The sequence below is a fragment of the Mytilinidion resinicola genome (assembly GCF_010093595.1).
Source record: "Mytilinidion resinicola strain CBS 304.34 unplaced genomic scaffold BDZ99scaffold_11, whole genome shotgun sequence".
In the NCBI taxonomy this organism is placed as follows: Eukaryota; Fungi; Ascomycota; class Dothideomycetes; order Mytilinidiales; family Mytilinidiaceae; genus Mytilinidion; species Mytilinidion resinicola.
The window spans coordinates 1,480,883-1,506,822 of NW_022985447.1; the positions used below are offsets into that span (position 1 = coordinate 1,480,883).

Consider the following 25,940-nt stretch of genomic DNA (forward strand, 5'->3'; position numbering starts at 1 on the left):
ACACCCTGTTGGCGCTGTCTGAGGTAGCCTTGCAAGTTTACTAGTTGTCCAAAATATCGAACTTCTCTCTTATTCGGAATGCTGAAGACACTACGAAGCTCCTCACGCAGCAGCGGCAAACGAGCGTACTAATTCAATGACGAGGCATTGTAGCCTTACCTCACATGTTCCGAGCTGGAAATGCCTAGAAGATGTCGTGAACGAGCTGCATATGGTTGCTCTTGCCAAGTGGCCCGTGATACTTCCCTGGAAGTGAGGTGACCCGCCCCAAGGCTCACATCAGTCAGGCCACACACATTGGAACAACGTATATCGCCAGATGAACCTCTCCGAGTACCCCCTCATCTTTTCCCTGAAGTCTCTCGTTGAACTCATCAGCAGCGCCTCCGGGTTAGCCTTCGGAATCTACTCAACATGGACTACTGGAAACGCGAATCACTACGAGAGCGCAGTCTACGGTCCATACCAATCGCAGCCCCGCGCGATATCACCGAAGACGACATCTCTGACGTCCTGTACGCTTACTTTCACATCGAGTACGCCAACATCAATACGCCAACCCCCGAGCCCGCTATCGCCCCTTCCAACAAGCGATGGTGATGCGTCTATCATCAACCTGGTGGAAAACCGCATGCATTCTCGACCGAGTGGTACGAGACTCTCAGCGCTATTTGTTACCGTCTCGACCTGGATGCCCAGTTCATATCCAGCATTCTCGGCCGTTATAAGTTTCTGCACTGGAAAAAGCGATGGGGCGGTCTTAAGAAAGGCGGGCCGGAGAGTTTACCACACGTACACCTACACACGGAGCTGGTCTCGCGGTACCGCTATGGTCTATTGGAAGTCAAGTTTGCACAGGAGCAGGGAATCGTTTCAAGTCTGTTTCCTCCGATCGATTTTAAGCACAATACAAAACGAACGCAAGATGTAGCAGATGTGCGGAAGTGGTTTGAGGCGGCAAAGGAGGCGCATTTCAAGTGCCTGTTTGATGCACGGAAACACACGAACACAGCAGGCACTCGACTGCCGATCTTCAGGAAAAGACTTGAGATGGTGGGGCATTTGGAGAGTGCGCAACTGGAAAAGAGAAGAGAAAGTAGGAGGGCAGGGCCATTGTTGTGGCGCACCATCGGTGCTAACGGTGTTAGTTATGTGATCAAGATACCAGACGAACTTGGAGACTCAGATTATTCCGCCTCTTGCGCCCGTCGTCCGAAATATTCATCGCATTCTACCGAGCCAACCGACCGGGCACCCGATATTCTACCTTCATATGCGGAAGTTTCCTCCTAGACGGTAGGGAGTTGAAAGGACGCTACTGTTTGGCCAGAAAAACATGCAATAAGCCATCCGCACTTTCTTTTCTCATTATTTCAAATCAAACCTTGCTGCTTAGCTAGACTCCTTGCACTCTTGGACATACCCCTTTCACTGCTCACACCACCCCGTGCCGCCCAGCCGCTACCCCCCTATCTCGCACTTTATACTTATCGCACGAGAGGGAAGAAGGCACGTCAGACAGGAAAAAGGTGACACATTAGACTACTAGACTACCAAAATGGGCTGAATCCTGAATATTTGGTCACCTCACTGCCGTTTCTCTCCACCACAACGCACTAGAACGTGGATCTTTTCTAATGAAAAGACTAAGCTGCTTTGAAATCGCCCTTTCGCTGAGTTGTGGCTTTTCAAATTCACAGAAAGCTAATCGAATCGTTGCTAGAAGACGAAGGCCTATTTTGGCGCGCCGCCTCTTCCCAGCTCCGCGTGGAGGGCCAGAGATGACTGTACATCGTGGCCTAAAAGCGTTGCGCAAGAAAGAATCGTACATTATGTTAAGTTTTGACAATCACCTACGGCAAATTATGGCGAGTAGCAAACAGGGCGCTAATGTATAATGTTCGCAATCCATCAATGGTCAAATGCTACGGCCTGCAAGTTGACACATTGCAGCGTGGGAAAGAAGCATATGTAAAACATCATGTTATTATGTACACACTTGTGTCTGCCATATTAGAGATAGCTAGCTAGCAATACAGTCCCAGAGATAAAGATCCAGATCGAGACTGCATCCGCGATCGATCAATTTGATTGATGATGGTGGCGATGACGAAGGTTCTCCTGCTCCTCAACACTGATGATATGGCCCTTCCCTTCATCAGTAATACCGGTAAGCTTCGCGCCTTCATTGAGCTTGATGTCCACGTGGTTCGTCATCTTGTCATCGCAGTTCTTGCAGAAGGCTACACAGACGGTTCCAACGACGCCAAAGCCGATCGAAGACAGATAGACGATGCGGAAAGCGTGCGCGTATGACTGCTTCACCGCGTTCATGCCGACCTCGATCTGCTGTGGGGTCAGTCCGGCGAGACCAGATACAGGGCCCTGGCCTAGCAGAGCGAAGGTAGCACCAGCGAGGCTGGTAGGAGCAACACCGGCCTTTAGCAACCCCCCTACGACAAATTGTGAAACGTAGAACTTGAGTCGGCCGGTGAAGATGGCGGTGTAGATGACGGTAGCGACAGCGCCTCCGACATTACGAGCCGTGACACACAGGGCGGTCGCGATGCCGATGTACTCGTGCTCGACGGCCAGCTGGATCATGGCGGCGGCGACGACGAATCCTCCGCCGGTGCATACTCCGATCAAGGCGACGAAGACAGTAGACTCGGTGCTTGAGCTGGGAGCTGGATGACGTTAGTGAGGGATACGGCTAGACGAGTGGAAACTTGGTGGTTGAAAGTCAGAACACCATGATAGATTGGACTTACAAACGAGAGCCATTAATCCAGCGCCAACAGTGCCAACAGCAATGATGACTGTGAACATGATGCGCGAGTGCCCGACCCGTGCAAAGAGGAAACCAGTGAGAACACTCGTAGGTATACCGGCCATACCGAGCGCGCACGCGTACCAACCAACATTGATGATGTTCTGTGTGTATAGAACTTGAATCTGTTGAGGCCATAGCACAGCAGTAGAGTAGTACAACATGCCGAAGAGGAACGTGCCGATGAGCACAAGAGTGACACCTCGGATTTTACGGAGGACGACGCCTGGGAACAGTGGCAACACCTGTGTTCTATGAGTTTTGATTTTCGGCATATTGGGTGGATATCATACTTGTGGGACGTAAGCTTCGTAGAATCCCAAGGCTATCAAGAGAACAAGCCCGATAACAATCATGGAGATGGTTCCTCCGGATTTCCTATGAACGGTTAACTTCAGATCAATGCGTGAATTGACGGGGCATCATACCATGCCAACTGGCTCCCACCAAATGAGATCCCGAGGAGGAACAGGGTTAGCCCGACTCCCCAGAGGAAAATTCCTACCCAGTCCAGATCTGCGACCTCTTGCCATCTGGTTCTTCCGGCCTCCTTGATGTATTGGTTCTTTGGGCGGTAGAATAGGAAGATGAGAAAGAATCCGACAGTGTTCAGGATGAATGGGAACCAATAAACCCATCGCCATCCAGCACCCCTGACGACAGCAGTGCCTATGATGGGCCCGAATGCCCCAGGAGCGATGTTGGCCAGTTCGAACAGACCAAGAACAAGGCCTCGATGCTTCTTAGGGACGATCTCGCCGAGAGCCGCCCAGGCTTGCTGCTGGAGTGATGTTGCGAGGCCGATGAAGATTCCTCCACCGATGACAACCTCGACGCGTGTAGCAGTCGCAGAGATTACGCACCCAACTAGGCCGGAAAGGTTGCCAAGCATTATAGAGTTTCGTCGACCGAAAATGTCACCTAGACGGCCGACCATGGGGCCGAATACGGCTACTGGGATGACTTGGCTGGTTGCGATCCATGTGAAAGATGAGCTTGGTCCTATAGCCTCGCATTAGATACTAGGTAGCATTAGAAGAAGGCGTATCGGTAACTGACCAATATCTTCATTGATAGTTACTAGAGCGACTGAAGCCATTTGGATGCAGAAGACAGCTGACATGTATCCACTGAGGAGAGCCTGTGAAGATGAAGTCAGTCGTCGATGTCTTGAAAATGATAGCAACGTGATAGAGAAGACTGTTCTTACCAACATAGCGAATGACATTCCCCAAGTGAGCTTGAAGTCATCCTCAGTGTCGATGGGAACGTTCTTGCTAGGTTGATGCTCAAGGTCTCCTGCTTTCTCATGCATCTCAACAGCATCCTTCTCAGAACGCAGAGACATGATGGGTAAATTCACAAGAAGAAAATATGTGTTCAACAATGAATAGAGGGAATGATAATTAGAATGATAAGGATTGTCCAGATTGGAGGATGGGAGACGATATTTAATCTCACTGTCGTAACATCCTTGATCATCGACCACAACGAGTACACTAAGGACTAGAGTCCAGAACTTTGATCTGAATGGATGATCCTCAGGAACCATAGAGATGCATGCTCGCCGTAATGCGGGGTACTATTGGATCACCGGGAGCCTCGATGATCTGGGCCGGAGACCCATGGAGGCATTCCCGGCGGCGTGGACCGCTTACCGCTCGCGGAACCGGATAGCTCACAGTCCCGGAACAGATCTTCTCTGGCGTAGACAATAGTCACTTGCAGCCATACCAAGGCTTGGTCCCAAGGATACGAGCACAGAATACAAGGGTCAGTATCTGGAACGCTCGCTCCTTCGTGTGAAGGGATTATTGCCGGGATGATGAAGAGTCCCATGTGATTGACTGGAAACCTGGCCACAGGTAAGATATGCAAATGTTCTATAGTGGCAGCTTATCGTACCCCAGAGTACGGCGAGTGGGCCGCTTGTGAGGGACATTGCGGGGCCCCGGATCTCCAAAGTGGGTACTATCCACTTTGACGATCCGGGGCCCCGTGGATTCAGAGGGCGAGTAAGTCGGGGCCCACGATTGCTTATTCTCGGCTCAGGGGTCCATCTCAGACGATTATGACTGAAGATATTTACCGATATTTGCCAGAGCGCAGTTCTGGCCTCCTCGAGGCGTTCTAAGTATTGCGTGGATACACACGACGTTCATAATCGCCTTTTCTGCACGCATTATCGATTAATAATTAGCTTGAGTATTCTCAGGTTGAAAGATGAAGTGAGGTTGAAAAAGGATCGAGCGCTTGGGAACCACCTATGCAGGAGTTGTTACCAATATTTGGGCGGATCCACTACGCTAGTCTATCTTCGGTGTAGCGTATGAGACCCCAAACCTAATGTTGTGAACAGCCATCTTGATCTGACTCCTAAACCTACGGACTTCGCTCCTCAGTACGCATATTATGTCTTTGCTGACACGTTCACTACAAGCTGCGAAAGCACTTTACAATGCCTTGTTATACATATTCGGACACTCGTTTACCGCTGCGTGAGGTGCTTTATAGTATTTTCAGCATTCCAAATAAAAGAGAAGTTCGGGATTTTAGACAACCAGTAAACTTGCAAGGCCACCTTAGACAGCGCCAACAGGGTGTATGCAAATTAGAAGTGCATCCGCTGCCCCCGAATTCTATTAGTGCATTGAAGCCAGTGGCAGGAAAATGTACGGATATCTGTGGCAAGGCAATGTATTGCCAATATATTACAGCGTCCAATACACTGTTGATACTATATTACATCACTATACATATTTTTCACGGTGGTATCCTACGCGCATCCATTAGCGCATCCCGCCTTCCCTAGTATAACCGCCATGACTCCTAATGAGAGCCCGGAAGAGGTTGAATTTTAAGTAGAAGCGAAATATGCTCCGTGATTTCAGTGTCGAGAAGGCTTCGGAATGAGAATTGAAGAAAGGCGGCTTTTGCTCTCGCGCTGTGAAAGATATTGGCGGGGGATATATAGTATTTAGCGCTAGATCGCTTTCGCTAGCCATGGTGCCTGATGGTATGTTTTGGGGTCAGGGCTCGATTCGGAGTTGTGCATAGTATGACAAAGGTAGCAAGAAGTCCGTAGAATAGAAATCTCCAGGGGAGAGTGCCGGAAAGGCCCTTGAAATTCGGCGGTCGTAAAAGAAGGACGTAGTCCCGTGACTTGGAACCAAAGTTTCTCTTGTGTGTGAAAAGCTGCTAAATGGCTTATTGTAGCACGCTGGCTCTGTGACGATGGTGTTTTGATGCATATTGTCGATATCAGTAACGGCTAGTGCCCACGGTCTCCAATAATTAGCTTCTCCTCATCGACGAACAATACTGACAGCACCGTGCCCCTTAAAACGACCGGATATGATGAAATTGAGAAGGGAAGCGGTTCTTGGTTTGGTCCGACGGACGTGACTTGAATGAATCGTCTTCTGACCTCGAGACCGAAGGAGTTCCCTGAAGCACCTCTGTCGTCTCGTGACTCGTGTCCTTCACTGGCTTTAGAGAATCTACGGGCACGGAAGAAGCCGCAGTCTCGTCAACTCTTCGAATGGGTGTTTCCTTGGTATTCGAGTCTGGCTTTTTTAGTTGGCGTTTCCTGCAGTGGCACCCTAGCCTTGATTCGTGGCATTGTTGCTTGTTTCTGAATGTACGGCTCAGATGCTACATGTGAGCTCGGTAGTCTCCGAATTGACAACTTGCCTTGAGTTATTCGATTTCGTCGGCTTTCAGATGTCCCGGGGATGTTCGCGACCGGCCGTTCTGGTCGAGACTGTTGCCTCGTTGCCTTGACTTCGCGGCTGCAGGAGCGGGTCTCCTGGGAGAACGAGAGGGTTTCATAAGAGTCTTCGCCAGAAACTGCAAAATGGTAGAATGAGGCTGAGTCTTTCGACGGAGAGGAGAGGGTTTCGTCTGGTCTCGGTGGCTCGTCCTTCTGCAGATGATCGGATCGCGTGATGTGAGTGCCAGGCTCTGCTTCTTCGGCCACTGTTTGGTGGGTATCATCCTTTTGCGAGACAGCCGTATTCTCGTTGGTTAGCTTCATAAGCGCAAGATTCTTCTCCATAACTGTCAAGAGCTTTTCTTTGAGCTCGAGATTAGCTTCTCTGAGAGCACTGTTCTCTTGCTTGAGAGTGACATCTTGATGCTCTAAGCTACGGGAATTTCCAGCAGACTTAAGCCCACCATTGTCCTGGTCGTTCCGTGCCTCCGATCTCCATACTGCGCTATGGGGATCGATCTCCATAGATGCATTCAACTGCAAGTCCGTAGCCTGACGCAGGAACTGAATAGCTTCACCTGCTGCAGCATGCGATGCTTGATCTTTGGAGGGATGCAACTTATCCGTCCCTCTAAACACGTGTCCAGGCCGCTGCGGAATCCGAAGGTGATAGGAAAACTTGGTGCCATGTTCTTTGAAAGAGAAACGTGGTGGGCCAGACTTGGCGTAGTAACACACCAAGAGTAGAAAGTCCGTGTAAGTCTCGGTTATAGACACAAGCTCAGGGGCTGTCGGAGCTATGGGGTTCACAGGGGCCACGGAAGTAAGGCTGACTTCTTTCTGGTTGAACTCAGTCTCCTCCACTGCTAAATCCATTACTCCAAAATGGCCCGTCTTATGCAGGAACTTGAGAGCTTCCCATGCCGCCGCCTCTTCGGCTTCAGCCGCGTTCTTTCCCTTCCCTCGAAACACGTGCTCGGGCCGTTGCGGGATTCTTAATTCGCATGAAACTCCCGTGGGCTGATCCTCGAACAACACCCTCGGTGATGATTTATATCTAGTATGGAGGTTGAGTAGATGAACGAATTCAGAGCTAATTTTCGATTTTTTGATAGAATGCTGGAGTGGTGCAGTGGCAGGATTTCTAAGGGCCCTCGTGTTATTGGAAATAGACCCCAGCTTTGCCGAGTTGGATTCATTCTCCATTTGTACGCCTTGCATGCGTATCATTTCCTTTTCGCGCAAGAACTGGATAGCTTCCATTGCCGCAGCTTTTGTCGCCCCAATCTCAGAAGGAAACAGTTTTTCTCGGCCTCCGAATACAGCCACGCACAGTCGCGGGATTCGGAGTTCGCAGGAAAACTCGGCGCTGTGGCTCTTGCGTGTGAGGAACAGCGGCCTGCCTAAATCGGTGATTATGCAAAAAAAGCCAATGAATCGCCTGGAGGTTTTTTCCTGCCGGAACAATCTCGCATCTTCATTGCCTACTTCCTCCCAGGCAAAGAGTCTTGCCTCATGCAAGAAATGGGCAATCTCTGTGAGAGCAGTCTTTTGAGCCTCGTGTGCCGTAGGAAACAGCTTGTCGCGTCCTCCGAATACGACCATAGGCCATGGCGGGACTCGAACTTCACAAGAGAAACTGGTGCCATGCTGCTCGACCATCAATGAAGGCGGTGAGTCGCAGCTCGTGTGCAGACAAAAGTTAAGAACAAAAAGCCACGAATTCCCTCTTCGCTTACCGCTTAATTCCGAATTCATTTGACGAATAGACTTCTGCTTCCCCATGAACATAGTCCAAGCTTCGAACAAGGCGTTGTTCTGCAAGGATTGGATCGCTTCTAACGCCGCAGCAGACTGCGCTTTCTTTTCTGAAGAATAAAACGTTTCCCTTCCCCCAAATACCCGCCCGGGCTGTCCGTATGGTGGTCCGATTGTAAGTTCGCAGTAATAATCGGGACCGTTGTTCCCACAGACATATCTTGGGGTCCCATACCCAATATGCAGGCATAACAATGAGAGGTAAAGTGTGGCTCTCTGCTCTTTGAGGGCGCTAGAACCCCAAGACGCGTCGGCAGTCGGTACATCAGAGGTTGGAATCGTCGCCGTGGTCGTCATGGCAGTCGTGGCAGCCTCGATCACAGCTGCCGTAGTCGTATTGGCAAGTCCGAAATCTTTCTGAATAGAGCTGTAGGTGATTGCTCTTGTCTTTTGTAGCGGATCTAATGAATCCAATGCGATAGCGCAAACAGCCTCTATTGCCTCACGGACGGTCTCAAACCGCTCTTCGGCCGCAAAAACCTTCATCTCCTCGGTGGACTGTAGCCGGACGTCCAATCTTGCCCCAAAATTTGCCGGGGCAGATGTGACCTTAGATTCTGCAATCGTTGGTAAGTGAGACAAGCACCAAAGGTGAAAGCGTTCGGCAGATCGGTTTTCTGCCCACGGCGAATAGGTTAGTAGCCCTTCCTTTTCCAGCTCTTCCAGCATCTGCAATGCAGCAAGATCGACGTTCACTGCTGTGGGGGCTTTGAGCTCGAGGGGTAGCCCAGCCCTAGTTACTTTTTGCTCTCTTGATGGAAGCTCCACCTCAAGCTTTGCAATCCACCGACCAGGAAAATCCGGAAGGTCTTCCTCAACAGAACGGCTCAATAGGGAAATACCGAAATAGCGACATCGCATGATAAGGAGTTTGTGGACCCAAGGCAGTCTCCGAATGTTGCTTTTGTCTATAGAGGCAGGGACCAGCTCTTCCAGCACCTTCGATGCAGCTTTCCAGAGTGCCAGTCTGGCCTGCTCCTTGGTTTCAAAAGCAACTTTCGTTTTTACAGTTCTCTTCCCATATATCGGAATGCTGAGCTCTAGACTCGCCATCCACCGCCCGGAACTGGTCTTGTCATAACGGATGGATGGGGAGGAAGCACTATTAAAGTTGCAGAGACGTTTAAATTCAATTTCCCCCAGTCTTAGTTGTCGAGTCAGATTTACGCTGGCAGTATCCACAGACGCGGATGTGCGTACTCCTTGTTTCTCCCAATTTTCCATTGTCTTCAATGCATCTTGCCAAAGCGCCAGGTTCATACGAGCCTTGTCTTTAGAAGAGCCGTTGATCCTGACAAACTTCTTCTCACCAGACACTGGTTCAAACTTTAGTTCAGCCCCGCATGGTCGGCCACTGCTCCGCTTATATATGATAACGGGTGTAGGCAGCAACAAAGATGCACGCCGCGCCTGGAACAGTTTCCTTGTTGAGAGATATCGTTCACTAAAGTCAAGGCTACTACTACTCCGGTTCGAGGCGGTATCATCTTTGCCAGGCCCGGCCTTCAGATTTCGTAAGAGTTTACCGTACCTTCCCTCCTCCTCCAAATTGTCCTTCTTTCGTACAGTTTTTGCACTAGAGCTCTGTCTTGGTGCTGTCGATGTCCATGCCCATGGATCATGGCCATGGGATATTCGTTCTTTGGAACGGATGAGCGGCTTCTTGGGCTGAGGTTTTTTGACCGTGGCATTAATCTGTCCCGTGGAAGGTATGACTTTACGGCGAGGTTTTCGGATCCCACGGACAAACTCTACAGCCTTATCAATATAAGCCCGAGTGGTATGACCGTAACTTGGTATGTCAAGAGACTTCCCATGGAAAAGTGCGTAAAGAAACTCTGGAAGGACAGGCATTTGGCCCAGCATGCCCGTCGTCGCCCACGGGTTACTGGTTGGAGACAGTTCCTGTGCTGCACGATGCTGGTGGGGTGGAGGAGTGAAGAAGTTTGTTTCGTGTTTCCACGTGTTTGGCCCAAGTGCCAGCCTTGGATTGAACTGTTCAATTACAGCGAATGCTATTGTCGCTCGTTGTCTGAGGGTGTCTAGGTAGGACGGAGGGAGTGCTGGTCGGGGTTCAAGCTTTCCATCAACGAACGTGCCTTTGAAAACTTTGGCTCCGAGGAAAGGTTTGGAGAGTGTCTCGAAGTTGATCCAGCTCCACAGACTTGGTAATACTGCTTATTTCAAACTTCGCAAATCCTTGGGACAGGTCGTTTCCGCGACAATAGATGTGAAACATATGCCGATTTATATCGAGATTGCTGGAGACAGTTATGTGTAATGGCCGCCGTAATCCGCGTGGCGTAGTTGATTGATGGAGGGGCATGCTGGAAGAAAATAAGCAGCGCAACCACAACCGCATAGCTATGGACGTACAGTACGTAGAGGACATGAGCCATCTGCCGCTCCCTGAGGGCTTTGAATTTCGGCTCGAATAATCTTCGCAGGCGCTGGTTGAACCCTTCCAAAACTCGAAGTTCCCCCACTAAATCATTGGGGCATCGTTTATATATGACAGAAGTCCCATCCTGTAAGAACGACATACAAGGTGACCATTGCGAAGCTCCATACAGGCTCCCGAGGTTGACGAAATTGTGGTTTCCACCGCGAGTGTCAATCATCCGTAGCTGGTAAGTAGCACGGAACATTTTGACAGTACGTTGACCTCTGCCTAATCGACTCTCCGTTCTAGTTCGGAAAGGCACGGAGGTGGAAGGAAGTGGCGGGTCCTGCGTATGATTCTTCCATGCGTTTGAAGTGAGGCCCGTGTCTCAGATTCAGATTCCAGTATAGGGTGTGGATATGCACACATAGCTCGACGGTGCATGCATTGCGCGTGTTGGAGGTAGGAAGTAGAGATGGAAGAGATAAGGTTTGGTAATCGAGGTTACTGATCAAGTTTGGGATTGGAATTGGTTTAACGGTGGTAGTTGAGTCTGGGATCGAGATATTACTCGTAATTCAAGGCCGACGATGCTTGGACTGTCCGACGCGGCGAGAATACGCAGGTCCTAAGACACAATTATTCTAGCATCCTGCTGCAGCGACGAAAAGCTATGTCGCTCCGTATGCGTACCTGGGTGCTGCGCTGGCGAGTGTTGAGTGCTGGGATCTTGCACTGGCGAAAAGTTTGGTGTTTCAAATACAATACTGGGAGCTAGCGTTAGGGCAGTATCACGGCAGTATTCTTTCCAAGCTCCCCACTATTTCCATCACCTCTCTCCCCTCTTCTCGCATGCACTAATTCACCAGTTTAAAGCTCTATAAGCTCCACCACGACATCCCAGTCACCACCTCCATCTACCCATCCCAGCCAACACCAATTGGTCCCGTTGACCATGCACCACCACCACTACCCCCGATAACCCCCCCAAGACCAGGACCATGTCCTTCACAAACCCCTTCCTCCCGTCCTCCTCGCGCCCTGGCTACGGCACCGTCCACCTCGCCCTCCTCCCGCCCAATACCCCGGTTCTCCAAACAGTCACATACCAATACCCGCTCAAGCTCATTGCGCCGGAGCCACTATATCTCCCCTCTACCACCCCCAATAAACCAGACGACTCGAGGATCCTAATCCACACCCTCTTCCTCCTAACCTACGGCGGCGGCCTCGTCGCCGGCGACACCATCTCCCTGACCCTCACCCTCGCCCCCACAACCCGCCTCGTGCTGCTCACGCAAGGCAGCACTAAGATCTTCAAAACGCCCTCCCCCGCCCTCCTCTCCCGCCAACACACGACCACCCGCCTCAGCGCCGGCGCCGCCCTCTGCTACCTCCCGGACCCCGTGCAGCCCTTCGCCGACTCCGCCGTCGCCGTCTCGGCTATTTACGAGCTCGACGACGCCACCGCCAGCCTCTGCGTCCTCGACTGGGTCAGCGAAGGCCGCCCCGCGCGGGGCGAGCGCTGGGCCTTCCACGCCTACCGCAGCCGCAACGAGGTCTGGGCCCTCGACCCTAAAACCAACGCCCGTCAACTGCTGCTGCGCGACAACCAGATCCTGGACCGCCATGCCACGCCCACGCTGCCGCGCCTCGCGGGCCAGGGGAGCGAGGGGGAGTTGGCGGCGCGCATGGACGGGCTCGGCGCGTTCGGCACGCTGATCCTGCGCGGGCCGCTGTTTGAGGGCCTGGGCGGCGCGTTCATGGGGGAGTTTGAGGCGCTGCCGCGGATTGGGGGAAGGCAGTGGGAGGATGAGGCGCCCGGGGGGCCTGCGGCGCGGGTGAGTGAGCTGGAGGCGCGGCGGGGGGCGCGGCGGAGGCAGGAGGGGGCGGATGGGGTGCTGTGGAGCGCGGCGCGGGTGCGGGGGTTTGTGCTTGTGAAGTTTGGCGCGCGCGAGGTGGAGGGGGCGAGGCGGTGGGTGAAGGGGATGATTGGGAGCGAGGGGAGTGTGGCGAGGGAGTTTGGGGAGGGGGCGCTGTTGTGTTTGAAGTAGGGGGTGTGCAGGATGCCCCTGAGGCCCTGATCTGCATGCAAATATTTGAGGTGTAGTGGTAAAGTGGGTTCGTTGGTGAGCAATGGAAGACGTAATGTTAATGCTATATTCGGGTATCTTTTGGCCCTGGTCTATATGAAGTAAATACAAAAAAAAGACAGACACCGCCCAATGCATCCAAGCCCCCATCCCTTCGCTCGTCTCTTCTCGTGTGCGTATCCATCTCCATCATCGGCAGTCGCGTTCCCGTCGTCATGCGCGCAAAAGCCCGGAAATCCAGACATCAAAACAATGCCCCTATTCGAAGTTTTCCGCACCCCCTGCCTCCCCGTCGCCAGTCACAACCACCCCCAATGCTTCCGCCGCCCCCAATTCCCCCGCCCCGCCGCCTCCACATCATCCACACTCAGCATCCCCGCGCCCTCGCGCACCAGCACCCGCCACACGTGGTTCCGCACCCCGATCGGCCACGCCGGCGTGTTCCAGAACCGCGCCACCAAGCCCCTGCTCTTCGCGCCCGCCACCATGCCCCGGATCAGCTCGATCTGGCGATGCGACAGCCGGTTGCCCCACACGAAGCCGATCGCGGAGCGGAAGTTCGTCGATGCGTAGTACGAGTTCGTCGTGTCGAAGGAAGAGCCAGGGACGAGGCCGGTCTCGCCTTGGCCGCTGTCGCGGCGCGGGGTGGCGAGTTGAGGCAGGGGAGGCGTGGCTTCGCTGTGGTCGTAGTTGTGGTCGTGGTCGTGCGGAGGGTGTGCGTGGTAGGGGCGGTCGCTGGAGAAGGGTTCCTCGTACATGGCGGCGAGCGGCGCGTCGAAGAAGATGTCGCGGTAGGTAGTGTTGGAAGTCAGGAGGTCGAAGGGGGCGTTGCCGGTTGCGACGACAGTGATGGGGCCCGGGTAGACCGTTGAGCCGTCGGTCCAGGAGAGGTAGTTCTTTTCGCGGAGGGCAGAGAGTTGGGCGGAGACGACGGGCCAGAGGGCGTCGCCGGCGTTCTTGAAGTCGACGAGGAGGACGAGGTTTTGGGTGGGATCTTCGTCGAAGACGCCGTTGAGCGTATCTGTAAGACTTGGGTCGGCAGATGTGAAGGCGGTGGAGGGATTGGCGCGGTCGAGGATCTCAACAAGGGGGTTGACGTAGAGATTTCGGAAGGTGCGGTTAAGGGATAAGGAGGCGGTGTTGTGGCCGACAAAGAGATCGTCATCGAAGAGCCACACGTCGGCTTCAACTCCAGTGCAGCCGTAGTGCAGGGCGAGATAGAGGGGGACGCGGCGCCAGTAGTCATTATGGCTGTGGCAGGGGATGGGCCGGACGTCACGTGTGAAGTCGGTTGGGTAGGAGGAGAGGCCTTCGCCGGGGGAGTTCGGCTTGCCCCAGTTGGGGAGAAAGAGGTCGGTGTCGACGGCGTTGTCCCATATCATGGGCACGAGAGACATGATGACATTTGCTACGTGCACCATGCCGCTGGGGGCTATTAGTGTGGTTCGTGGGGGAAAATACACTAAACTTGGACGAAACGACTCGTTTTGAGGCTAGCATGATTGAAGAGGGAAGCGGACTTGTAAAACAGAGATTTGAGGTCAAGATAGTTAGAGCTGTTGAAGGTGGATCGGATGTTCCGGATGAAGCGACCAAAAAGCTTAACTCACAAAAACAGCAGGGCTAACACCGGGATGGCAATACAACCCCAACACGACCTCCTCCTCCACTTCGCCCTGCTCGAACGTCTCACAACCTTGACATGGACGGTTGGGGAAGCGGGGCTGTCAAGTTCAGGTGCCCGCCGTCTGGCATTTCCGCGGCGGCCACGCAACGTCATGAGGAGCCGCCTCCAAATCGAGATGGCGCTGTCTTTTGCGTGGAAGAGGTCGTTGCCATTCTCCAGGGCTCGCAGCGAGATAATGGGCGCGTCCTTGAGCGGAGTGTTGAAGTCTTCGAAGTCGCGCGTCATCGAGTTTTCCGCGTTCCCCAGATGTCCGTGTGGCGCCATCTCAGGGGCCAGCCAATAGGGCGACCGGAGCGTGGCCAGCAAACCCGGCGCGGATCGTGTTCTGCGCGGCTCCAATTGACTGACAGCCGCAAGGGTCTCAGCGGGTCGACGAGAGCTCAAGTCGAGCCGCCGGTAACTTGACTGTTCCGAGGTGGAGGCCTTGGTAGCGGTGCGGATGGTGAGGGGAGGATGGCAGAGTGGACGCAGTTGAAGGGTGCTGAGGACGAATGTATACGGGGCCTGGGGCTGAGAGGAGCGAATTCCGTCCAGGCAGGCACAGGGGATGCGCTCAATATAGGAATGTAGAAAGGGCTCGGTCCAGCTGGCGCCACAGTGTTCTCAGCGCTTTATCCTGGGCAACGAAGGGGCCAGTTGTTGGAGTTACACGATGGCTGTGCCCCAAGGCGCGAGCACTGGGTAGGCTCGTTCGTGTTCGTTCGACGTGCTGTGTTTCACAGGTGACGGTGCCTATTCCAGGAACTGCAAATGACGCAGGCGAGCGGCGAAGACGGCTGAAGGAGCGACGAGGCGGTGCAGCATTTACTAGATAGCCCAGCAGGATGCGAGAGCGAGGGCTGCTGCTTGGGGCTTGAGCACGACATATATCGGCGGCAGTGTCAAAGGCCTCAGCAGGCCCATCGGCTGGGATCCCGAGCAGCGGGCGTCGGTTTCCTGAAGCTCTGGCGCGTTGGCCGTTCCCGCCGTCTCGTTGGTGCAGAAAAGAGGCTCGCCGAAGAGGCTGGCCACCCGTTCCGGCGGCGGTCTGGCCCCGCGACTCCTTCAACCCACCACTTCGCATGTGTCGAGAAACACCACGCCGCAGTTGAACGCATCTGGTTTGCTCTTTGTCGGCGGTTCCTTCACTACGGCATTGTCTTCATTGGATGCACATCTACCTATCTTTCCAAGCTTCACACCAGATCGTCCGAGGTGGGCCTCGTGATGGCGTTGAGGTGTGAAAGTTGAGAACTTCGTCGAGGGTTCGGAGCGGCGTGCTTCACAAGCGGCCTGCGATACGTCGGAATGCTGTCCCGCCATGCTGTCTTCCAGGCCGACAGTATCTGGACCCTACCTTGGAACAACACCATCTGGGACGCTAATGGGATTCAAGAAGCTGCCCCATGATACGCAGTAGGGATTCAGCGTGAATGACCCCGTCAGCTTTCAGTCGCCAGTCCGGCTCCAATCCATCCCGGATGAATCGCAGGAGCTCGTCTCTCGCCGTGAGCCTCGCACTTCTCTCCATCACGAAAAGCGCAAAAGCAGCAGCGGCGAAGACGGTGGCTGTGATGCCCACTGCCCTAAGCCAGCCGCAGATGTCGTAATCCCACCCCCATCTTCGCAATCTGTCGTTGGTGAAGCGTCTCGGAAGTATGTCCGTGCTCAGTGCCTCTCCAACCAAGAGCAGAACCAAAGAGCCAAAGAGGCCTGGACGACAGACTATCAGGTAGCAGGCGGGTTAGATGGACATCTCCGGCGCCATCACCACGCGCACAAACAAGCTTCTCTGGCAGCGAGTAAGGGAACACGACTGGAGCATGCTGCAGATGCTGCAGATCCTGGTGCGACAGGATCCTGTGCCGAGCTGGCACGCCGGGCCGCCGAGCAAACGTCTGGCTCGGCATCCCGGTCAACTTTCCACAGCACGAGATTTTCGTAGAGCTTGGCGCAGCTTTTCACAACCACGCCAGCTCTCACAACCCCGCAACCATGCCGCACAAGCACAAGAGGAAAGATGCTGATGTCTCGACGTAAGCATCACATATTCTTTTCCCTTTCAGTGAAGATGCTGACGCTCATCCAGCTTCGACCTCCCCCCAACCTCCCGCGCCGCACCCCTCCCCACCCGCAAGCCCACAGCGGACAAACCCAAACCCCTAAAAAAGCGAAAGCAGCGCATAGAAGGCTATGGTGTGGACGACACCCCCAAGGCCTTCTCCCGGCTGATGCATTTCCAAAGCACCGGCAAAGGGAACCCCAAAGGCCTGGACGACGGCGAGCGCAAGAGCAAGAAGCGCAAGCTCGAGGACGGTGCATCTGCCTCTTCTAAGAAACCGAAGGATGTTGCGCCGCCAATGAAGATCATGCCCGGCGAGCGTATGAGCGACTTCGCCCAGCGGGTTAACCAAGCGCTGCCTGTTTCTGGACTCTCGCGGAAGGGCAAGAAAGTCGAGGGTGTGAAAGAGCGGCTGACGAAACATAACAAGAAACTCGCGAAGCTGCAGAAGGGTTGGCGGGAGGAAGAGGCTCGGATTCGCGACAAAGAGGAGGAAGCGCGGGAGCTGGCCGAAGAGGAGCAGGACGAGATCGATGCTATATGGGAAGACAAGACCGCACCACTATCTGGCAAGAAAGGCAAGAAGAGCAAGCGGCGGAAGGTGGTAGGCGAGCAAGACGACAGCGATGGGGATCCTTGGGAGGCACTGAAGGCGACGCGGGAGCAGCCGAAGGGACTACATGATGTGGTGCAGGCGCCGCCGGTGTTTACGACGATCCCGAGGGAGAAGTTCAAGGTGCGAAATGGGGCAAAGGCTGAGGTTGCGGATGTGCCGAATAAGTCAGGGAGTTTGAAGCGGAGGGAGGAATTGGGGGAGCAGAGGAAGGGGATTATCGAGCAGTATCGCGCAATGATGGATGGGAAGAGGGGTGTGCAAGCAACATAGTCCTCACGAGACTTATATCAAATGCCTAGCTAGATATCATTTGTGCATCTTGTGAAAGAGATAGCAATCATTCTCGTTTGCTATCAACATGAGCGAAATTCTGCAGACACCTTCATAGGATCTCATTACCATCAACCCATCAGTCCTCTAGATAAACAAAACATTCAAACCATCACAAAGCTCTTTGATTCATTCACCCACCCGTTGTCCACTGTCCCAATCACCCGAGCTTTACCCGCCGTCCGTGCGCCACCTCACTGCCCCACCTTCGAAAATCGCGACTCACGCCTGCCCTGTGACACCAGAACCTGCGTTCGACTCCCACCCACCGCGCATGGCTTAGCCGCCTTTTTTACCCGCACTATTCGACGGAACGCTGAAAGGGGAGGGGTGGAAAACGACGATGACGAAGGGCTTCGATGAGCTCATTGAGTTTGTGCTCGCTGAGATTGCGTTGGCGGGGGATCGAGGTACGTGAGAAGCTGGAGTCAGAAGCCCTGCACAAAGACCCTATGCACGCAAGCTTGCATTAGCGAGGGGGCGGAGAGAGCTTGGGGTATAGCCAATGGGCTCTTGCATGAGATGCATGCTCTGCTCGCCATTTTTGGTTGATGGCGTCGGCGTCGATGACTCCTGCGGTTCGAATCGCGCTACTTCAAGGTTTCGGTTTCTAATTTACTTTTATATAGGAGCTAGCATACCCGACTTTCGTCGTTTCATCCAGGAATTTTATGCGCAACCGGATCCGGACTCATCGGGGAGGCGGTTTGGGACCCAGGAAGCGCCGCCTGTGGTTCTGGATGACAGGGTTTACGAGAAGGTGTGGGGATGGATCCAAGAACATCCTGACTTTGTGGTCAAAGATGAATGGAAGGGGATGAGAGGTGTGAGTTTAGCAGAGATTGAGGCCGGGGATGTCGATGGTCGACCAGAAGATGCTACGATTTTTCGAGATGCCGGAGGATCTGAAGACGTCCTTCAATCTGGAAACACCACTAAACCTGGAAACGACACGATCAACGAGCACCAGCTAGAGGATGCTACGACTTCCAGTAATGTCACTGAACCTAAAAAAGACACATCCAGCTCGCGTTCCAAGAAATATGACTACGGCCGCGACCTCATGCGCCGAGAACCCACCCATCCGGTACCTCAACCCCCAGCAAAAGGCTTCCGCATGCATGCCACCGAAAATCGCGTCTGGAAAGCCATCGCCGGCCACAGCATCGACTACAAGAAGTTACCCATTCTTGAATTCGAGTGCCTCCAAGTCATCTGCGCAGCGGGGAAGAAGGGCATCATCCAACCAGATCTCACCACCGCCACCGGACAAGACAAACGTTCGACCCCGAAGCGGACAGACAACCTTTCCGAAAAGGGTTATATCGAGAAGAAAGTTGTCAACGTCAGGGGCCTGAGGACGAGTTTATGCGTACATAAGAGATATGTGGTCAAGAACGCTGGAGTTACCCGGAATCAGTCCAGAGCTACAGATGTTCCTACCGATAGCAAGGATGTTTTTATCGATGGAATACTGATTATGGGTAATCTGATTTCGTATTTGTATGAGCTTCTGAAGGATATCAGGATTGTTTCGCAGGTGGATCTCAGGAGGAAGCTTGTAAGACCACAACCTCATCCTCGACCGACGACATCGGTCTAACTTGTGTAGGGCATCCCAAACGTCAAGAATTGGCAAGGAAAAGCTCTCGAAGGCGCCCTCACCCGACTCAAGAACATCGAGTACATCAGCCGCACGAAAGCCCGCGTTCAAGGCCGCAAGGATAAGATTGCTCTATGCGTGAAGCTTCTACGTGCACCGACCGACGATGATTACCGGATCTTGGCTGTGACTCACGTCAACCAACCTACTATGACCAACAGTATCCTCGAAGAAGACGAAGGCGGTGACGACGATCTACGAGACCTTGATCTGGAAGCAGATCTCGACGACGATGAAGTTGTTCTAGATGCGGCTCGTATCCCGCCTCAGTGGACGCCTGATCGGGTTATCACGAGCTTCCTTTTCGATGCTATCGATGCTGCAGGCGCGAAAGGTATCAACTCCGAAGATCTCCGCACTGCGTCGTTGGGGAAATTCTGGAAGCGACCGTTGGAAGCCATGCTGGTTCGCTTCACGGATACATGGGAGCAGAACCAGCCCTCCCACATCAAGCATTTCTCCGTCATTAGGGACACCGCCATCACACAGGAGAGGAAGTTCATCCACTACATCTTCCGCAGCTATAATAACTTCCAGAAGGCAGTCGATGCGAATGAGACTGAGTGGGCGGCCGTGCAAGATCCTAAGAAAGCTGTCGACAAGAAAGGTGCCAAGTTCAAAGAGTCGAAGAACGTTAAAGAGGTACAGTTAGATGAGTGGGGCTTCCCCGTACTCTCTCCGAAGCTTTTCACAAACGGCACGGGCGCTGCGACGCTACAGGAATGTAGGGAGTCGATGAACGAGCTTGTGCTGTCGAATAGTTGGGACAACCGCCTGATTGAGAACCTCGGGTATCAGAGAATCAAACCGGCGAGGAGTAAAGGAGTAAAGTCGGAAAAGCCGAGAAAACTGTACACGGAAAAACAAGTCGAACGAATGACCGCCAAATACCCGTACTGCGATCCTATCGCGATCAAGATCCCGAAGCTGTTCAAGAAGCGGATGGAAGCTGGTACGCCAGCTAGTCAGACTCCCGCGCCTGGAGCCATTAAGCCTTCTCGAACTCTAAGCTCTGTCCCACCACCATCAACTGCCGGCGCTCAGAGTTTTGTACCTCAATCGGCAAGCCCTGTTGGCGACGCGATGGATATCAATACCCCGATGGACGTCGATACCCCGGTCCAAGCTACACGAGATACTAGGCAACTTCCCAGCCTCAGCGCGTTTATCCCACAGCCGAGACGTGCTCCTCACCGACGCAACACGGAGGAGCCGAATGGGTATCTGAATGCGGAGCAGTTGAGAGAGTGGAGGCTACAGAATGGGTTCTCGATTGCTGGACGGTTGACAATTCCTGCGCGGAAGATGCTTGAGGAGCAGGGGCTTATCCCGCCGTTGGCGCCTAAATCGAAGACGGTGAAGCTTGGAAGGCCGCCGAAGGCTGGAAAGGCGGCGAAGGGAAATAAGACGCCGAAGGGGAAGAAGACACTGAAGGAGAAGGGATTGGTGGATGGAAGTGTCGGGGGTCCAACCTCAAGTACATTCACGTCTGTCAATGCCCGAGACTATCAGCCTAGTCCAGTGACACCGGTGCAAACCGCTCAGGAAGTACCAGAGCAAGCCGGGCAGGCCGCTACAGGAGCCCCGAGTACAGGACCTGTTTCTCCAGATGTCGACGGGATACCTGAGAACCGCACTTCTCCGACTCCGAATGCTATCCAGGGCACTGATGAAACACCGACAAATGTTGACGATGAATCTGGACGTTCTCGAAAGAGATCTAGGTTGGATATGGAGGAAGCTTCTTCATTGGAAACTCCTCAGTCTGGCGAGGCTCCAGGCCGTACTTCAACTCCACTAGCTTCTCTAGACACGACTGCTGCGGACGAACCGGCAAAACGAGTCAGAAAGAAGTACAAGTCGTGGGCAGAAATCGCAGAAGAGAGTCTCAGTCGTTTTATTCCAGAGGATACGCCTACCGAGCCAAACGCTGCAGCTTCTGTGGTAGAAACAACAGAACAGGTTGATAGCGCTAACCTAGGCGCAACACCTGGCCCTTCAGTTCAGACTCCCTCTATAGCTACGCCTGTTAGAGCAACTCAACAAGACCATGTTGCTGCCCAAGTCGAAGCTATTCTCGCGCGATTCAACGATCGAACAGAACCTGGCGTGTATATCAATCCTTTCGCTACTCGAAGAATTGCTAGAGGTCGTCCGCGGCGAGCCTTGATCGCGGTGTTCAAGTCGACTCGTCTCGACGAGCTTGGCTTACCTCTAGATCCTCGACCACCAGAGCAATTGAAAAAGGGGAAGGAGATGGCGCCGGTGACTCTTGGTGGCAGGCCGCAACCTTGGCGGAATCGCCGGAAGCCTCTAACTCAAGAAGAAGCTATTGCAGAAGAGAGCGTTGGCCCAGTCAATACGGAGATGTCCGATGTTGTCGAAGGTAATGCGGATGGCCAACAAGCTGCCGCTCCCGATGGAGTTACGTCGCCGCTCAAGAGAAAATCTAGCCCAGAAGAGTTGGTGGGCAACGGCGACAAGAGGCAGAGAACCTCGACAGGATCTCCAGACGGGGATGCTATGCCCGCCTTCGCAAGTTCTAGTTCAACTTTCCATCAATGGACTGGCACGTTTTCTACGAAATTTGTACCACCAGATGCGCTTTTCGAATTTGGGAGTACACGAACTGTCACGACCGAACCACCGCCAGGATCGCCCGAGATTGGACTCAATGACGAACAACCGGCTGCGCAGCAAACCTCTGCCACCCCGGAAACATCATCAGTACTTCCTGAGGGTCCGCTGCACGACGTTGAAATGGTCGAGTCCTACACCCCTCCAGGCTCACCACGTCCTTCAGCTTACTTCAACCCTCAATTGATGTACGTCCCGGATGCAGAAGTATTGGAAGGTGAAAAGTGCAGCCAGAATATCGCTAGGAAGCAAGGAGTGATAATCGGAGGGGGGACCATATTCTATCAGCGGACCCGTATCATCCTCGACGTCATCACAAGTTGTGGAGGCGTTTTCCCTGGAAATAACGAACTGCACTACGTGTTTAGAGGTGCTTGGGAGAAGGCTTCAAATCTGCAGAAAACGACGATGCCGGATCGTGCGACAATTTCTAAGCAAATTAAAATGCTAGTTTCTGATGGAACTCTCCGACGCTTGCAGTTTACCTTCGAAGTCGACAACGGGAGGTTTATTTCGAAGAAAATCTTAACTCTCGCCGGTGTCGATCCCTTGTCTATCGAGGTCAAGTCGTTGCAACAGCAGATGATCAAACATCATCCTCAAATCTACTTCCCTGAACAGGTCAGCGAACTTGCCGCCGATGTCCGAGCGAGGGGCCCTCATAGGACGTTTGAGATCGAAACTGAGATGGCTGTAGAGCCCATGTTTCCTGGAGCAGTCATCCAACGTCTTGAAGACCGAGTCAAGAAGACCCATGAGGAGCGAATTCGAGATCAGAGAGACCGGGCGAATGAGCGAGCTCGCGAACGTACTGCAGAGAAGAGAGCCAAGCGAATGCAGGAGCTGCAGCAAGCTTCTTTGGTTAGTGGTGCTCATCCTGTATCCACGGCAATGGGCGGAGCGGGAAAGCTGCCAGGTCGTCTGCCACGATTGCCAAAGTTGCACACCGATAACTTTGCTGCGCTTCTGCCGCCGGTTCAGCTTGAGATTGAGGAAGAGGAAGTTCATGGATCGAGGCATTTCCTGTCCGACAGTTGTTCTTCTGATAACGATGATGACACTGAGCGTGATTCGCTCAGCCCTGAGACCGAGACATCAGTTTCTAGGCAGGGTGACATCAATGCTCCTAGTCCGATCTTTCTTTCCACTCCAGAAGGTACCTCGCCGTCCAATAAATACTCAGACGATTCAGATCTGGAAGAGATTTCGAGGGAGTTTTTCACAGAACGCCATGAAACCGATGGTTCCACACGATATTCCAAGAGGAGACAGCATGCGGCCACAACATTCTGGAAGAACCCATCTGTTACCTTCTACCCCAATATTGGGACATTCTCCGACGAGATTGTATCACGAAAGAAGTCTACAGTCTCGAGTCCGTCAGAGGAGAGCCCCCAGCCCACAAAGGCTCCATTTCCGCGATGTCTCGAAGACATCACTGCTCAAAAACTCCCGCGATTCAGGCCCGCCGTCGATCATGAAGACTACGATTGGCTGGTCGATCCTGATCACAAGAAATACTTCATGGATGTCTACCAGGTTGCTTCTTGGGATTTCCGACACGACTATTTAGTGCAAAAGTCTCAGGTATCTGGGAAGGCGGAATTCTGTTTCATCAATCTCACCATGCCTGGAAAGCATGTCGTTGCGAATGGCCAGGATATCGAACGCCCAGCGGCAGAGAGCGCCGAGCAAGAGCGTCGTCGTCGTGCTGGAATAGAAGGCCATAAACATGTCCCTGGCACAGTGTGGTACACTTATGAGGGGTCTTCTGAGAACGGTCAAATGGCCTTCACTACGAAACGCGCCATTGAAGATGTCGGTGCGGTCGAGCGTCCTGCTGCTAAGAAGAGGCGGGTCACTTTTAATCTTCCGGGAGAATCTTCCTCCCATGCAAATGGCACACAGACCAAGCAAAGCGGACTCAAGAAGCCGAGAACCGCTCTCCAGAAGGCGAAAGCAGCAATTTCCGAGAATGCTGCTTCTCAGCTTGCGTATCTTGATACTGTTCCGCCAGGACCGAAGCGTACAAGAAAGAAGGCTGCCGCTAGACCTGTGGACCCCAATACTGCTGATTCTGAGCCAAAGAAGAGACCTACACGACGTACTCGGCGTCTGACTCGTTGCGTCATCGATAACGACGCCACAGACAAGCTTCTGTACACTATTGTGGTTTCCAAGGTTCTAGCAGGCGGTATCGAACAAAACGTCGACTGGAAGATTATTGGCAAAGTCTTCAAGAACCATCCAAAGTTCAACATGTCCACCTTCCAGAAACGCTGGAGCACTGTCAAGTCGCGTTGCACAGCATTGGTCGATAGATTGACGGAGCAATTCCAACAGCATTTCATTGAGGCGTACGAGAAGGGTCAAGCGCCGACGTTTGATTTCGACGATCCGGATAGCTATGATTGGGTTGAGCTGGTTGACTGGGCCCGGAATACGCTGAAGCAATCAAGTCGATCAATTCTGCTTCCCGAGGATAGAGCAGAGATTTACGATCACTATACCGTCGAGGAGCTGCCCAAGCAGACTGACTTCCAGGACCATTGGTATGATGGCACGATGCAGACATATATCAGAGAGCGAGAGGTGGCTGATTATGTCTACTCGGTGCCGATCGAGAAATTCGAGGTTCCTAGAGTTGGTGATCCGTCTATGAAGGAAGAGCTGCTCAAAGCGAAATCGTGGCTTCGAGCCAGCGTTGCCAATGGTGCACCAGTCGGCAGCGATGCCGTGCAATCCGTTAACGAGAAGCTTAGCAAGCTCGACGAGGACTATATCGACGAAGCACTATCCTCCCTGAGAGGCGACGGTGCGTTCAAGCTTCTCAAGAAGGGGAAGAACCCACTGCTTGGCGACGACTTCACCCTCTCACCAGCCTTCTACAAGCAACTCAACCGCGTCTGGGATATCGACAACCTCAACGACGCCGTGCTATTCAAGCAACAACTCGACGAAATCTTCAGCGCTCCAACCGCCGACAAAGACAACGACGTCACCATGTCCGGCATCGACACAGAATCCGCGACACCCACTCTCAACCCAGACGCCCGTCACCCAATCTCCCTCACCCTCTCCAGCGGCGCCCTCATGGTCATCACCACCCTCCTCTCCACCGCCCGCGCCAAGCTCGTCCCCCACCTCCCCGCCGTCGACAGCACAATCGGCAACCCCTTCCCGCGCCTCTCCGTGTGGGGCTGGACCGAAAGCAACTACCGCGCCGTCGCCATGTCGCGCGAGCACATCTTCTGGGGCCTCGACCTCGTCCCCACGGCCGCCTACCGCTTCGGTAACCCGCTTGCCGAGAACAAGGGCCTCGGGGTCGGCTGGGACGTCTCCATCGTGCCACCGCCGCTGTGCCAGGACGGCAAGATCCCCATCTGGTGCGACCTGAATGAAAGCTTTGTGTACGCGTGGTGGGAGCGCGCCGTCGTGGCTGTGCTGGGCCATCTCGTCCTCCGCGCCCCGGCGTCTGTCGCTTCGCTCTCCGTTGCGCTCGCGAAGATCTTGGAGAGGTGGGAGATTGAACGGATCGTTGGCTGGCTTGTGGATGTTGGTGCTGCAAGTTTCTCCGCTGATGGGTCTAGGGTGATGCCGGGCGATTACTGGTGGTGCGTGCTCGGCACGACGGACGCGGGAAAGGTGGAAGTGGAGAAGCGGAGGAAGATTAGGGAGGTGGAGGCGGCGGCGCAGAAGGCGAAGAAGAAGACGGGCCCGCCGAAGGGGTGGCGGAAGCCGCGGCCACAGGTTAGTGGGATTAATATCGGGTATCCGATTACGGCGGCGGAGGATGATGGGGAGTGGGATGGGGCGTTGTTGGAGTTGGCAGGGGTTACGGGTAGTGGTGGGGAGGACGATGGAAGCGGTGTTGAGGATGGTGCGGATGAGGTTGGTGAGCATGACGAGGGTGAAAATGGGGATGTCGATGGGGATGGTGATGTTATTATGGAAGGATGAAGGCTGCAGAAAAGGGGTGATTGTATGATTATGAATAGATACCCGCGTATTGGAGCTGGGCTTATGGGTACGGCTCTGTCAGGCTGCGATGGATAAGCTAGCTAGACGGTGCAGCTTCTCAAATAGCGATGTAATAACACCAAAAGCTCGATATCAGATCCGTTCGGTAG

The 25,940-nt window shown here is 53.6% G+C and overlaps 8 protein-coding genes across 8 annotated transcripts; 4 read left to right on the plus strand and 4 right to left on the minus strand.

Moving 5' to 3' along the window:
* Window positions 1-414: 414 nt before the first annotated feature.
* BDZ99DRAFT_499476 (uncharacterized protein) lies at window positions 415-1,293 on the plus strand (the record flags this gene model as incomplete). Its single annotated transcript, XM_033723658.1, has 2 exons — window positions 415-596; window positions 666-1,293. 2 exons carry the CDS (start codon window positions 415-417, stop codon window positions 1,291-1,293), a joined length of 810 nt encoding a protein of 269 aa, XP_033576170.1.
* A 690-nt stretch (window positions 1,294-1,983) lies between these two features.
* BDZ99DRAFT_445210 (trichothecene efflux pump) lies at window positions 1,984-4,145 on the minus strand (the record flags this gene model as incomplete). The annotated part of the gene is made up of 6 exons (XM_033717916.1): window positions 1,984-2,687; window positions 2,772-3,075; window positions 3,124-3,208; window positions 3,259-3,832; window positions 3,890-3,971; window positions 4,041-4,145. The coding sequence occupies 6 exons, from the start codon at window positions 4,143-4,145 to the stop codon at window positions 2,083-2,085; spliced, it is 1,755 nt and encodes a 584-aa protein (XP_033576171.1). The 3' UTR covers window positions 1,984-2,082.
* A 6,239-nt stretch (window positions 4,146-10,384) lies between these two features.
* On the minus strand, window positions 10,385-11,189 carry BDZ99DRAFT_47212 (uncharacterized protein). The gene has a single exon (XM_033721769.1). It carries the CDS (start codon window positions 11,006-11,008, stop codon window positions 10,544-10,546), a length of 465 nt encoding a protein of 154 aa, XP_033576172.1. The 5' UTR covers window positions 11,009-11,189; the 3' UTR covers window positions 10,385-10,543.
* A 398-nt stretch (window positions 11,190-11,587) lies between these two features.
* On the plus strand, window positions 11,588-12,797 carry BDZ99DRAFT_445212 (UreD-domain-containing protein; the record flags this gene model as incomplete). The annotated part of the gene is made up of 1 exon (XM_033717917.1): window positions 11,588-12,797. Exon 1 carries the CDS (start codon window positions 11,745-11,747, stop codon window positions 12,795-12,797), a length of 1,053 nt encoding a protein of 350 aa, XP_033576173.1. The 5' UTR covers window positions 11,588-11,744.
* Window positions 12,798-13,135: 338 nt separating this feature from the next.
* BDZ99DRAFT_418852 (uncharacterized protein) lies at window positions 13,136-15,253 on the minus strand (the record flags this gene model as incomplete). The annotated part of the gene is made up of 2 exons (XM_033716870.1): window positions 14,447-15,253; window positions 13,136-14,261 (listed from the first exon to the last, which is right to left on the minus strand). Exons 1-2 carry the CDS (start codon window positions 14,785-14,787, stop codon window positions 13,136-13,138), a joined length of 1,467 nt encoding a protein of 488 aa, XP_033576174.1. The 5' UTR covers window positions 14,788-15,253.
* A 630-nt stretch (window positions 15,254-15,883) lies between these two features.
* Window positions 15,884-16,412, minus strand: BDZ99DRAFT_521649 (uncharacterized protein; the record flags this gene model as incomplete). Its single annotated transcript, XM_033725649.1, has 2 exons — window positions 15,884-16,215; window positions 16,283-16,412. 2 exons carry the CDS (start codon window positions 16,410-16,412, stop codon window positions 15,884-15,886), a joined length of 462 nt encoding a protein of 153 aa, XP_033576175.1.
* Window positions 16,413-16,497: 85 nt separating this feature from the next.
* On the plus strand, window positions 16,498-17,450 carry BDZ99DRAFT_389710 (uncharacterized protein; the record flags this gene model as incomplete). The annotated part of the gene is made up of 2 exons (XM_033715654.1): window positions 16,498-16,538; window positions 16,592-17,450. 2 exons carry the CDS (start codon window positions 16,498-16,500, stop codon window positions 17,448-17,450), a joined length of 900 nt encoding a protein of 299 aa, XP_033576176.1.
* A 5,591-nt stretch (window positions 17,451-23,041) lies between these two features.
* On the plus strand, window positions 23,042-25,931 carry BDZ99DRAFT_463995 (uncharacterized protein). Its single transcript, XM_033720200.1, has one exon. It carries the CDS (start codon window positions 23,437-23,439, stop codon window positions 25,768-25,770), a length of 2,334 nt encoding a protein of 777 aa, XP_033576177.1. The 5' UTR covers window positions 23,042-23,436; the 3' UTR covers window positions 25,771-25,931.
* Window positions 25,932-25,940: the final 9 nt, after the last annotated feature.